The 13792-nt window shown below is 40.8% G+C and overlaps 1 protein-coding gene across 3 annotated transcripts in view; it reads left to right on the forward strand.

The window, feature by feature from the left end:
* Positions 1–1002: 1002 nt before the first annotated feature.
* The window catches only part of SATB2 (SATB homeobox 2), a 186516-nt gene continuing 173726 nt past the window's right edge, over positions 1003–13792 (forward strand). The window contains exons 1-2 of one of the 3 annotated variants that reach the window (XM_033230739.1): positions 1003–1752; positions 2994–3221. In XM_033230739.1, coding sequence (XP_033086630.1) covers positions 3053–3221 — 169 coding nt within the window. In that variant the 5' untranslated portion in view covers positions 1003–1752; positions 2994–3052. Of the gene's footprint in view, positions 1753–2728; positions 2832–2993; positions 3222–13792 lie in introns of those variants that run through there. The other 2 variants (XM_033230740.1, XM_033230741.1) reach the window with 2 other exon arrangements.

Raw genomic sequence — 13792 nt, forward strand, 5'->3', positions numbered from 1 at the left:
GGTTTGCGCCGCTCGCGATGTCGCCGGAGCGGCGAGCGCTCCAGGGATGCCATCCAGGGATGCACCCTACTCTGCACCCACCACGCAACCCCCATTCCTGTGCCACCCACAGCCCGGCGGGCAGTGGCCGTGCTCCTGCCATTCGGGACACCCGGGCTATTGTTCCGGACTCGCGGCCGTGCCAGCTCTGAAGGAGAAGCGGCCTTCCCTGCGCGCGCGGCGGCACGAAGCGCGGCGGGCCGGGACGTTCGGCTCGGCGCGGAGGGGGAGCTCGCAGGCACCGGGAAAAGTTGCTCGGAGGGGCGGAGGCGGTGGGTGGTGGGCGGAGGCGGTGGGTGGGGGAGGCGATCGCCCTCCTATCTCCAAAGTCGAAAGTACTCCGCGCAGCTAACAGAGCTGGGAGCCGAGGCAGCCGCGGTCGCCTCTTGCGCGTCGGTCTGCGTCTCCGCCGGCAGACGCGGCACCCAGCGACTGCCTTGTCGCCGCCGCCTCCGCGCCGGGACGAGTGCGCCTAGGGGCTGGGCGAGGCGACCGCGCCCTGGACCCACCACAAGGAGGAGGACCAGACCCTGGGCCCCGGTGCCCGCCTGCGCCCAGACGCACCCACCCGCTGGCCGCGGCCACCACCTCGCGCCGCACTCGGTCCTCTGCCATCGGTCCTTCGCCGCCTCGTGCACGAGGTCCTCGTCACCCCGCTCCGACCGCCGACTCTCCCCTTCCTCCTCCTCCCTCCTCCCTGCCTCCCACCCTCCCCTCGCCTGTCCCTCTGCCTCCTCCGCAGCCCAGCCGCCGTTGGGTCGCCGTGCTCGCAGCGATTGATTGATTGATGTTTAATTTCCTGCCAGGCGGGGCCCCCCTCCCCCCGCAACCTCCCCAGCCCTCCTCCCCGCCCCCCACTCCCCTCTTTTCTTGCGGTGGACCAGTCTGGCTTGGGTTTAGATCCACTCCCCCCACCCCCATCCCGAAATAATCCAGAGACTTCCCCTACCCCCACCCCAAATTATTATTTTGAAGGCGCTAGATCTGGGGACCGAAAGGGGGAGGGGGAGAAATCGGAAACCGAGGACAACCCAAAAGGACTCACTTTGCCTGATGACTCAACGCAACTAATAATCATCTCCCTCTCAGTGTGTCTCTCTCTGCGGCTTGTCAGTGAGTCCGGCTCTGGCTGCTGGCAGAGGCGGCCGAGAGGGGAGAGGCTGGAGGTGACAGCTTGGGCGGCCGCCGCGTTTCCTCCCGCGCGCGGTCCCGGGTCGCTGCGTCTTCTCGGCTCTTGGTGTCACCGGTCCCACCGCTCTGGCCGCGCCTCCTCGCGAGCTAGCTGCCCTGCGAACCGGCAGCCCCGGCCCGGCGCCGCTGCCTCCAGGTTCTCAGCCCTTTCTCTCCAGAACGGGTCTCCTTCCCGAAGGTGTGAAAAGGCTCTTTCAGCCTCCTTCTCTTCCCCCCTCCTCCGCCGTCCCCTCCCCTGCTCGCTCGGGTGTCCCTTTGGAGGAGTCCTTTCCCTCTCCTCCTCCTCCCCCTCCTCCCTCCCCCCATCATCATCATAACAACCATCTCCGCACCAGAAGAAGACACCCTGACCCAGGACCTTAAACGTTAGGACCTGGGGAAGAGGGAAAGGGAAGGAGTAAAGAGAAAGAAGACTAGGAGAACACCGCAAAGTCAAGCACCAGAAACTTTCCACCCTGGATTCTCTACTTTTGCTCCATGGACAGAGCGCCAGCCAGCCAAGTTTCAGACAGACCGTGAGCAGTAAGTACGCAGGGCGAGGGCTCCCGCGCTGCGCTCGTGAGTTCGAGGAAGCCCAGGGCCAACGAAGTTCCCTCCCCGCCGCTCTCGGCCTCTCGGACCGCGGAGTCGGGGAATGCAGGCGGAACCCTCGCCCGCAGCCCTCCTGCTCGGTGTCTTCATCTCGCATCCTTCCTTTCACCTCCCCCTGCCACCTCCACCTAGTCTCCTTGACCCGTGGCGCCGACGCTGCTCGCGCAGCGAGAGCGCCCACCAGGATTCCCAGCGCGCACGCAGTACGGTGCCGGGGTCCTGCTTCTTGCGGGTGTCAGTGACAAAGCGAGCGCCGTTTCATCAGGTGTTTCCCCTCCTTCCCTGCCCCCCCCCCCCCCCAATCCAGGGGTGTCGAGACCTGCAGCTTCCGTGGGGAGCGCACTGCCAACCTAGTGACCCAGAGGAAAACTTTCTGGAGCGATGTTAAAACTGGGGCGGATGAAGGCTGCTCTTGCACTAAGAATTAAAATTCTTTTTGCTTTTGTGTTTTATATTGAAGAGCTTTAAAAAAGCAACCGGAATCAGATGAAGATAAGAACGCTCCAAAATAATAACGATTGTAGCGCCCGCCTTTGTGATGGAGGTTATTCTGATAAATACCTCCAAGTGTTTTCGGATGCTTATTAATGTGGAATTAGGGTTGATTTTATGCAGGTGTGTGCTTACCTCAGGACTTGCTCCGTATAGGTAAAAGGCGGGTATTCAAGGGGTTCTTTCGCCCGGCCTTTTGCTCCTGCCTTGCTATTCACAGCGCATTTACCGGGTGGTTAATTCGGTTATGGACTTGCGCACAGCCCCCACTCCCTTCCCATGTGGATGGCACGTCTTTTTATGAAGTTCACTTATTCCACAACCCTGACCCCGGGACGGACTAGGCTGTCGCACCCAGGAACGGTTTATGCCAACCCCGTCCCAATGAATGGACCACTTCTAGGCTCCCCTGGGTGCCAACCCCGGCCGCGACCCCGAGGGCTGACTTCTGGGGAGCTGCGACTGGGCAGAGGCGCCGAACCGAGGCGCTGGGCTTCCTGGGGGCCTCGCAGTGTAAGGTTGGGACCGGCTTCCCGGCTCGGGCCCCTCGGGCAGCGTGGGAGGAAGTTTGTGTGGCTGTGGTGCAGCGCTCTGCCACTGGCCTGAACGTCTATCACGTGTGTGAGCGGTTTTCCCTCTTTTTTCTCCCTCCCCCTTTCCTCCCCCCACCCCCTCCCTAGGTCCCTGTGCGTTTTATTGCGACCTGCCGGTGGGAACTTTGTCTCCGAGTCGGAGCAGCATGGAGCGGCGGAGCGAGAGCCCGTGTCTGCGGGACAGCCCCGACCGGCGGAGCGGCAGCCCGGACGTCAAGGGGCCTCCCCCGGTGAAGGTGGCCCGGCTGGAGCAGAACGGCAGCCCCATGGGAGCCCGCGGGAGGCCCAACGGCGCCGTGGCCAAGGCCGTGGGAGGTAACAGCCCGAAGCAGGGAGGCGCGCAGCCCGCGGCCCAGTGATAATGGCCTAGGTGTCAGGGTTCAGGTTGATTAGGCGCTGTCGCGGTGTAGGATTACAGGAAGTGAATTCCAGGTTGCCAAATAATGCCCCCGTCGCCTCTCATCTGCAACTGGTAGCTTCATCTTGAGTTAAAACAAGAAAGTGGTTTTTACCCAGAGGGTGGCATTTTTTGGGCATTTTGCCACTGTGTGCTGAGGTGTTGGCAGGTTTATGTCACAGCCAGCTAACTGTTTCTAGATTTTCCTAGAGAGCTTTTTAGTGATTTAACTCTTTTGCCTTGCCTCAGAGTGTCTGTTGTAGGGATGAAGTTCACGTGCGTTCGCTTTTAGGTAATAAAATAGTTGTTAATGCTCAGGCGAGTACAGGGACAAGGAGAGTTGATGTTACTTTGTAGTGAGGACAGTGCTTCAGGACAGATGAGTAACAACTGGGAATATTTCCTGCCACGTGAAATGTGGGAAATAAAGAATCACCGTGAATCCATCAGGCCCTTAGAAGCTTAAATGCTGCAGTTGTCTATAGTTTAGTCATATGCATTTGTAACTTTGTTATAGGACAACAGATAAAAATAGGAAAGTAGCCTTATCAACTACATGCAGTTTCCCCTCCCAAGAATTTATTAATAATTTTATTTAAAGAAAATCTTTTGTAGTTTTTACTACTTAAGCAACTACTTTCTTTTAAAGTGGTCAGGAAAAGCAATCATACAAAATAAAGATGGGAGAAATTTAAACATTGAAATATTTTGGAGTTTGTATGCCGTTTGCTTAGTTGTCTTTTACATGTAAAATCCACAATTCTACATGGCATGCAGGTTTTCTGTGTGTTTGGGATAAATCACTAGTTCAATTTTTTTTTTTTTTTTTGCTTCTAATGTTTTTTCTCTAATAATTTCAACAATAGCCCATTTAATATAATTATATTAACTTGCCTTAAATGATATAAAACCTTGGCAAACCTTAATGATAAGCTACTACCCCCTTGTTATAAGAGTCTATTTTGTATGTATTTCAGAATAGTTACTTACCTCTAAAAATGTTCATTTCCCTTTAAAGAGTTAAACACATATGTTTTATAAAATCGTAGTTTTTTCTTTTACTTATTTGCTGTTTATATTTCTTCATGGTAAATACTCAGGATGGTTTGTCTCAGTTTTTCATATTAATCATCTCACTTGAGATGCATTCATCCTTTCAATGTTGTAAGTTAAAAAATTTGGTGATGGATCCTTTTTGGGACTTGAAAATATACTTTATTGAGGCAAAAGAAAACTTAACAGTTCTGTGACCCACTTTTAAAAAGAGAGGTTTATTAATTTGTCCTGATACTGGAGCAAATAATGTCAGGCTTTTGGCATAATCATTTAATATATGCATATAAGAAATAAAAATTCATAGAGAGTATGATGGTACCAATTATGAGGTATGCTAAGTGCTCAAAATGTTTGAAAAAGTTCTGGAAATCCTTGGAGACAGTGTGTTCCAAAGTGGCCTTTGTGGACAGAAAAGGCTTGGACTTAAAATTTTGGTATCTTTCTGAAGATCTAATAAAATTCACTAAATTGAAAGGAGTCTGTAAACATTTTAGAATGTAATTGTTAATAATTGTGCTTCCCTAAAACAAGTTTTTTTCCCCCCTCCTTCTGTATCATGTTGAACTATGAAAGTGCCTCGCTGTGTTGACCAGGGATACGTTTAGTGTTAGTGATTGCTTTTCAAATTTTCTGAGAAAATAGTTCACATTTGATCCATTATATGTTTAATATAAACTAAAATTATTATCTTGGTGAAGAATAATAGATTTGTTTCAACCAGCTGCCTTAGACACTTTCTCTTAATTAACTTAATTTAGTAATAGCAGAGGTCTTATTAGCTGCTTCCCAAGTTGAAAATAAAGATGACATTATTTTGTCTCAATACATATCGTTTATAATACGTGATAGTAAAGTGGTTAAAATTGTTTAGTGGAATTTAAATTTTTTAAAAAAGAAAGATTTTACTCTATATAGCATAATTATAAAGAGATTAATTTAGACAACTTTAGAATATAACAACTTAGAAGATAAGATTTTGATAGTACAAAGGTTTCTAATTGAATGTTAACAAAATTATTTTATGAGTTTAAGTTTATATAATTTCCAAATGTATGTTAAGATGTTAATAATTTATTTGTAACTTTTAACCATGTATATAGTTTGGAGCAAAGCCAAGCCTTTTGAAAAATGCGCATTCTAAATTTTTTTAAATGTTTAAAATAAATTTTTAGTTAGTTTTTTTATAATTAAAGGATTTTTTTGAACATAGAGTAAATATAGATTATATTTCTACCATTCTATGTTCTTTTGTTTAAATTTTCTTTATAAAGCAATATAATAAGCATAGATAACTACACAAGTATTTATAGCTCTTTATCATTTATTAGCATTTTCAGATATATTGCAGTCTTGTCAATGTTTTAAAGATGGATACAATAAGATTTGCCTTAAAAGTGGAGCCAAAAATTTGGGAGTACATATTTGTTAATCTTTAGTGTTCCTCTTTCTTAAAAGCTGTTCTTTTAAAAATAAGGGAGATCAAGTTAATTGGTTGTCTAATCAAATAGCAATTTATCTTACTGTTTTTGATAAGCAGTGAGGTAAATATATTTTAAATATATTTCTGAATGCATTGATTGCAATAGTAAATTCTGCTATTATTCCACTTATTTAGGTAGAGGGAATTTACTGTGTTTTTCGATGAGAACTAAGTATTCATAAAAAAGGGGGCATTATTTTAGTGTCTGAATTTAAATAGTAGAGAGGGTAGATACACTGTCACCAGTCTTTAAGGTTGTGTTTTAACAGGGAACTTAAAAGTGTGTTGTTTACTATGTGGTTAACTTTAGAAGACTCTATTAAAAACTAGATCAGTTTTGCTTTGTCTTTCCAACACTTTCTAGGATATTTTTGCTCTTATCTGAGCAGTGTGTTTTAAAGCATGTATGTAATAAAATGTAAGTGCTCAGATGTGTATGTCAGTCAGCTTTTATAGAAGGTCCTTAGGAAAAAAAAAAGGCTAATATCTCTTTAAAAAACATATGAAGGCTAGGAGAGAGTTTAGAGCTAGCAAGAGCACGATGGTGTTGACAGCTTTATATCCCTGCTGGGTAACATTCACTTACTAGAATTGGCGTCCCCTCTCAGCTAGTAATTCACTCCATAAGGATTTTGAAAAAGGATGATTAATGGTGAGGAAATTTATATTTGTGAAATTGTTGATTAAAACTTACAGATCTATTTGAAGATTGGGAAAAGAAGAGATTATTAAGGATGATGAAAATAAAAATCAGATGATCCTTTTTACCACTATTAGCATAAGTACCTAAAATGTTCTGTTGTATGGAATGCTTGCTTCAGCCATGCAACTTACAGCATAAAATGAAAGTGATGCCAATCAAGTTACCAGAGGAAGCAAGGCATTCTGCTTTTTTCCTGGACTGCTGAAAGGTGCTGGCCAGTTGTGCTTTAATAGCAATAAATTGTTGTGCTTCATTCATTGTTAACACAGGCATTTTCGTTTTTTAATGTTTGGCTTAAAGAAGAACTTTCAGACAGCTTTATTTAAACTGAATGAACAGCGCTTGAATATACCAGATGGTGTATTTGCTGATAGGAGGCATTAAACATCAGAAATCTTTTTGATACTTTTCATTTTCCCATGAATTTTTATGATTTTTTTGGTGTTAAATGTTCTAGATTTTAGGGAAAAATATTTAAACATTGAAAATATCTTTTAGAGAGATTTGCTTTTTATTTTTTTGAAAAAAACTTGCTTATTTCTGAAAAATAATTTATGTTTTATAAATAACAATTTAATTTTGTTGGCATACTGTCTGTGGAAGTTATCTTATAACTAGTCTACCTGAAGTAGACCTGTTTGTGCTACCAGGCAGCCCTTTCAAGAACATAACTGTCTTGTTGCAAGGGGAAAAAAATCATTATGAAGTACACACTGATGTATTCAAATAGGGAAGCAAATGTGATCAAGATTGTTAGTCAGGGCCTCATTTAAAACTGAACATTGTCTACAACAACAGTTAGTTTAATTGTCTACATGTGGAACACTTCCTTTTAGATGAAAAGAAATGCAGTTCCGGTCAGGTGTAGTCACCATATCAGCGACAGTAGAGAGACATTTAACTTTTTGAAAGGAGTGCAGATATGACAGTGTAGATAGGTGTATATTGAGATTATATAATACTTAAAAATTTAGAAATATATTGTTAACATGGGCAAAATGGAGAAAACTCCATTTCCAAGGATGAATATCATAATACTTGTAGGAAGTACTCATTACTTCAAAAGAGAAAAGATTGTATTTTCCCCTCCCACTCCCCCTTTTTTTTTTTTTTTTTTTTTTTTTTTTAGGTTTTAAGATCTTTTAAATAGAATGAACTTAAGCTTTGGGGTCATCCAACAATCTAGCATGTCCTCTGTAGTTTTGCTGAGGTAGAAAAATAACTCTTCTCCAAAGTGTTTTTAGTTCTTGGCCTGTTATTAAAATAAAGATATACTTGGTTAAAAAAATATATGCAATGGAACATACACATTAAACAGAACATAGGGTATCCGCCCCTCAAAGTCCTGAGCATAATTTGATGTTTCAAGTAATTTTGGAAGCCTTATGTTCCATCAGCAGAAACCCACTGACCATTGTATACTCAAGATCATCTGTAGTGTAGTGTGTGTGTGTGTGTGTGTGTGTGTGTGTGTGAACTACACAGATGTCCCTTAAGGCATCTGTTTTTTAACCCCTGCAGAAAATAAGCAATATCATCCTTTCCCAGAGGGTTGTAACCAGCAAAGTCTGTACATATGAGATATCCTGTTTGAATTCTTCTTTTCTTTCTTGAATTTTGTTTTAACCAATCTGTCTCTGTAGAGAGGGGAAAACAGACTAATCATCATTTATTAGATAGCTAAGAATATGAATTTGAGTCATTTTAAGTATATGGAAATCAGTTTTAATCTAGGCAAGACTACAATAATTATTTGGTATATCTGGCCAAGTAATAAGCAGTGAAGTTTGGTAATTATAATTTAAAACCCTTATTTTTCTTTCTTTTTAAAAAGTATTATAGAATTAGCATATATGTATATATTTAAAAAGACATGTTAAATTTACAGGGCTAGATGAATTACAAATAGTATTATTTTCTTGGGTTATACTTATCTTTTAAAGCTTTTTAGGTTTCCGTTGGAATAAAATTTCTCAGCATTAGAATGTTTCTTATGACGAAGACTATCCCACATCAGGTGTGTAAAATATGCACATAGTTTGTTTCACTTCAGAAAGCCAGACTTTATCCCACATAGCATGTAAATTAGTAAAGAATTCTTTATATTCTTTTATCGGTAGGCTTTTAAAAAACCTACATAACTAATATATGGTAACATAGTAATTTTTACTATCTTTCTTACATGAATACTTAGATACAATGGCATTTTGGAACATATTTAAAGATGGAGCATTTGACAAAAGTTGTATGTGTAACAGTTTGTCAGTGAAAAGTGACAAGTGGGAAATGACAAATGAAATGTTGGCATCATCACTCTTTATTTTGATAAAAATGTCTCAATTTGCAGTGATATAATACTGTTTCATATTATTTCATGAGTTGTGTGAGAATGCATAAGGGGAATTTAGATTTTGTGAACGAAAAATTAGCAGCCCAAACTCTCTTTTCAGAAGCTTTGGCAGCAAGTTCCCCGTCTCCCCCACTCCCCAAGAATAAGAACAGCAGTGAAATGTTGGATCTAACCCATACATTTTAACTCATTATTTTTTGGGAAAAAAAAGAGAAATAACCTAAAACGGTTTCAAGTAGGAGACCTTTATGCTTAGCTCAAAAAAATGAAAAAAAGAGTTTGCCTTTTAGTTTCTATTCTTTTCTTTGTGGCAATTTTTAAATGAATGATTTGCCTCTACTGACTTTGATTGTATGGGTCTTTTTTCACTTCCAATCAACACTGCTCTCCATCATTAACTTAGGGTGCCAGTAAGGAGAGCTGTGAATTCCTGTTATTTTAAAATGCAATAGAGGTTTTGAAAATGTCTGTGGTAAAAATGGATTTTTATATACAAAAGATTCATCATCCTACTACTTAAATGTAATGTGATAAATATTTCAAAGTCAAAGTAGCTGCCCCGGGTGGAACTGAGGTACGACTAAAACAAAAACCAATTGAGGACTTACAGAGTTGAAAAAATGCACAGTTGTAGCCACTATAGTGTGCTATTTTCCGTTCCTCTTTATTGTTAGCAATTAACCAAACATTATTTTTCTTCTTTTACGTAGAAACAAGCCCCGTAAGCATAACATGCTATAGTGTTTTTGTAAAAATGTTCCATGGTGGAGTTTTCCGAATTATGGAACTCTAGCTATATATATTTGTTTCAATTAACAGAATTATTTTGCTTCTTAGTAGCAAGTGATTTAAGAATTGTGGTAAAATCAGTATAATTAAGTGGCACTGAAAGGCTACATCAGAAATTGCATTCTACAACTTGCGTATCTTTTGCTGCTCAATTAAAAGTTTTACTTATTTCAGATTTTTAAAAAACTAGATAAAAAGACATAATATGGAACAAGTGTGCTTTAGATATATAATTATGACAACAGGATTTATGGCATGCACTTTTCCCCCTTTTAATTGATGTCCTTTAACTTAAACAAGTGGATGTTATGGTTATTAGTTTGACACATGCCTAAAATGCAGATCAAAGCATTAATAGAAATTTTGAGTATTTGAAACTTGCAATAAAGTTATCAGCAAACTCTGTCAGTCTTATAGTAAGCATATTCTTTATTAATGGTTATGACATATAGGACAGGAAAACCTTCTGGGGAAATGTGTTTCAATTTTAGTTGCTCCTGGTACTAGTACTCATTAATAGCATGTGGGCAAATTCGGTTCTGCTCTTATCTAGTAGCCTTATCATTGTAATGGAGTTCTGTCGTAGCACAGTTGGTTATTAAACTGTAAAATAACAGCAAAGATCAAAAAAGGGGAAGCTACCATTTATCAAAAGGGATCTATTTCAAACCAGGGTAACTGGTGCCCACTGATGGTTGCACAGTTACTGAAATGTGCACAGCAGCTCAGTGTCTTTCTTTTGTTTATTTGACTGAAGACTTACACAGATATTTATGTATATAATATATAAAATAAGAGACTCTAGTTAGAGCAAATGCTTTCCAAAGTACTAAGATCTGACAGAGGTGATTTGCAGGTATTTGTTGTAGAAACAGCTTGAATTTCATCATGTTAACCACATATATCTTCTTCCTTCTTTAAAAAATACCTTTTACTTGTTTTTGCATTTGGCTGGAAAGCAAGTATATCGGTTCCTTCATAACTGATTGTGACTGATTTTTTTTTTTAAACACAAGAAAATATTTTCTTTGCAAAGAGAGCAAATTTGATGGAATACCATGCCCAGGCTTCCCAGGAAAGGCCCAAAGGACCAAAGGCCCAAAGGCATAAAGTAAAAATAACTGTATTTTTAGGGTTCCCAATTATGTCCTATATTAAAATTGAGTACTTTTATTGCATTTGTTTCAATTATTACATATAAGGAAAGGCAGCATTGATATATTTAATAGCTTACTGAGAAGATGCATTCATATCAAAACACTTGAAATAGCAATAGCATTTTTGAAGTATTATTTTTTGGGGGTTAACAGAATAAGAACTTTCTTTTGTCATAATCCAAAGATGCTAACAGAGCAGCATGATAAATGTCTCTTTAAGTGTCATAGTAAAAGAAAATGGCTTGTCTTCTGAGGCAGTGGAGAGTTTATGTTGTTTTGGACCCATTTCCCAAGCAGTGATCGAAAACAGATTACAATAACAATTATACAGTCAGAAGATGCAATATCCATTTCTGCTTTAATTGAGTGAAAGAATAATAAAAACATCATTAAGAAAAATGAGGTGGACCTGTCACACAATGTACAAATTTTTAGTCTTGGAGAAGATGCAGAAAAACTGAAGTGCTTTTTGCTTACTTTGTTGTGTTTATTAGCTAAAATCTGTTTTGGGGAGAGACCATTTGGCTCTCATTCTTCCCTGAGAAGTTCAGAGAGGAGCCCATGGGAAGTGGTTGCCCAGGAGACATTACAAATGACCATTGACTTTGTCTTCATACACAGTTTGACCAGGAAAATCCCATTTTCTTAAATTCTACCTGAGGTGGAACTACTCTCCCCCTCCTTTTTTTTGTCTCTGTAAATGGAAATGAGAAGTAATGAATGTTCCTCTTGTTACAAAGCCCAGCCAAGTAAGAGTTAGGTGTGGTTCCTAGGACTGCTGTTCTTCCTCTTCCCAAAGTCCAAACCAGGCTGAAGGGGAGAGAGAGAGTGGAGGCCGAATAGTGAGCACCCTCATTTCTTCTCGGCACACATGGGAGTAACCTGAGTTGCTCTGTGGTCACATCACCTGAGGTGTACTCACTTGACTGTCATCCGAAATGCAGAGGCTTTTGCTTCGACCTGCAATCCTCTGAATCATGAAATCGATGTCCTTCACGTTGCTGAGACTCCAGCTCTCATTCCACAGAGCTACGCTTTCAGCAACTCCGAATGAACTGCCAGGGCAGCAGCCAAGAATCAGGCTCGTTTCCCCTCATTCTGGGCTGTGTTTGTTACTCTATTCATAGGAACTGTGAGCTCCTGAAGAAACCTAGGTGGTGATGGTGGAGTTCACCCGGGAACCCTGGCTTAGGGTGGGGATACCTGAGGTGGGGATAATTCGGGTTACCCCCCGTGTGTGGTGGGGATACTAAAACTACAAATAATGTTGGCCATCAGAGTAGTCGGAGCTCCAGGTTTTACTCAGTTGACAGACTTAGAGGGGAATATTTCTTTCATCTGTCCCTGAGTTTCTTGGGTTTAATGTTTAAAAACCTTCCTGAGGTGACAAAATGAAAGAAACAAGATAAGCAGTACATCCTCCTGATGGAGGTCTCATAATTTCCGAACGCTCCCAAGCATTTATCATCCCTTTTAGAGTGGGATGTATATCAAACAGCCCCCAAAAAGCTTTTTTAAAAAAGTTTTTTAATCCATAGAGTCTAGTTAATAGCGCCTTCATTAAAATGCTTTTGTCAGCAAAGGGTTTTCAGTTTTAACATTTACATAACCTAACAGTGTTGATGAAGACCATGAGCTTTAAGGGTCTATTAGTGGTTCCGTTTCTTCTGGACTTTATAATTTAAACCTAAACATTAATTCTGGGTGGAACTTGGCATAATGTCTTTTTGCCTTGGAGGGAATTTTTGTTGTACAATTAAAAGAAAGTGTTTTGGTTTTTTTTTTTTTTCATACGATCACCTTCTCCATGTCCCTCTTCCGCAAGTAAACAGCAATTAAATAGTCAAGGTTTTAAAAGGGCTTCTTTAGTTTAAAAAAAGGAGTGGTTATTTTAGGTGAATTTAACAATTTTCCATTAGTTCACATTGCAAACTAGTGCTTTGGTATTAACAAGGAAGTTCTGTGAGGCTGATAATGCAGTGGAAATATTTTTCTTTTCTGTCTCTCTCCCCTGTATACAAGAAAGCCCTGTAGTAAAATTTTTTAATAAAACCATTTTGCATGACAGTTGAAACTTATAAATCAGTTGCTGCTATTCTTCATTAGAAGCTGAGAGACAAACACTTGTTAAATTTTTTGTCACCTGTAATTGTAACATTGACTAGAAAGAAAGAAATTGGAATCTTAAGTCATTACGTGACTGAAAGTATTATTTTGGAAAATAAACTGTGATCCTTAATATGATCTTTTTGATGTATTAATACTATGTTAAAGTTGAGTTATTGTAGTAATCTAATTATATGTTAAGTGGGAAATTAGAAAGCACTAAAGAAACCTTGAATGATAAATTGTCTTCATCTGAAAACCAGAAGGTATTCAGAATGTGAGTGAAGGTGCCTGTCAGGAGAGAAGCATTCCTAGAGGCTCCATTCAGACAAGATGTTGTCCTTTAGATTTGGGAAATGTGGTATTAGAACACCCCAGACCCTTCAGTATCGAGGGAGTATAAGAAGAGCAAATTGTTCTCCGAATAGGAAGTTATTACACTTTTAATACCCAGGTAAAGCCACTTTACAAGGGTAAATAAGGTGATCCTGACTTTTTTCCTTCTCAAATGAATCTCTAGGTAATATTCAGCAAAACTACCTCTATTTACAGCCTCATTCATATGGCAAGTTTGAGCCTTAAGCACGTTTTTTCAGCTAACTTATAAACTCCCCCAAAACTGGGACTTACCATTGAAAGTCGGCCAACACTGTTACAAATGGTCATTAGTTCCCAAGAAAGTTTGAGGAGAAAAAGAACTGTAGGAAAATGCCATGGCTTTAGTAAGAACCGTTTTGTTTCATGTGTATTTTTTGCCGCCATGGCAGAACTGGGGGCTGACATGCATGTTCAGGATTGATACTGAACATTCTCCTATGGAAATGTATAGGATTCCAATTAGTGCAGGG

The sequence above is a fragment of the Trachypithecus francoisi genome, unplaced genomic scaffold, assembly GCF_009764315.1.
Source record: "Trachypithecus francoisi isolate TF-2019V2 unplaced genomic scaffold, Tfra_2.0 Lachesis_group13, whole genome shotgun sequence".
In the NCBI taxonomy this organism is placed as follows: domain Eukaryota; kingdom Metazoa; phylum Chordata; class Mammalia; order Primates; family Cercopithecidae; genus Trachypithecus; species Trachypithecus francoisi.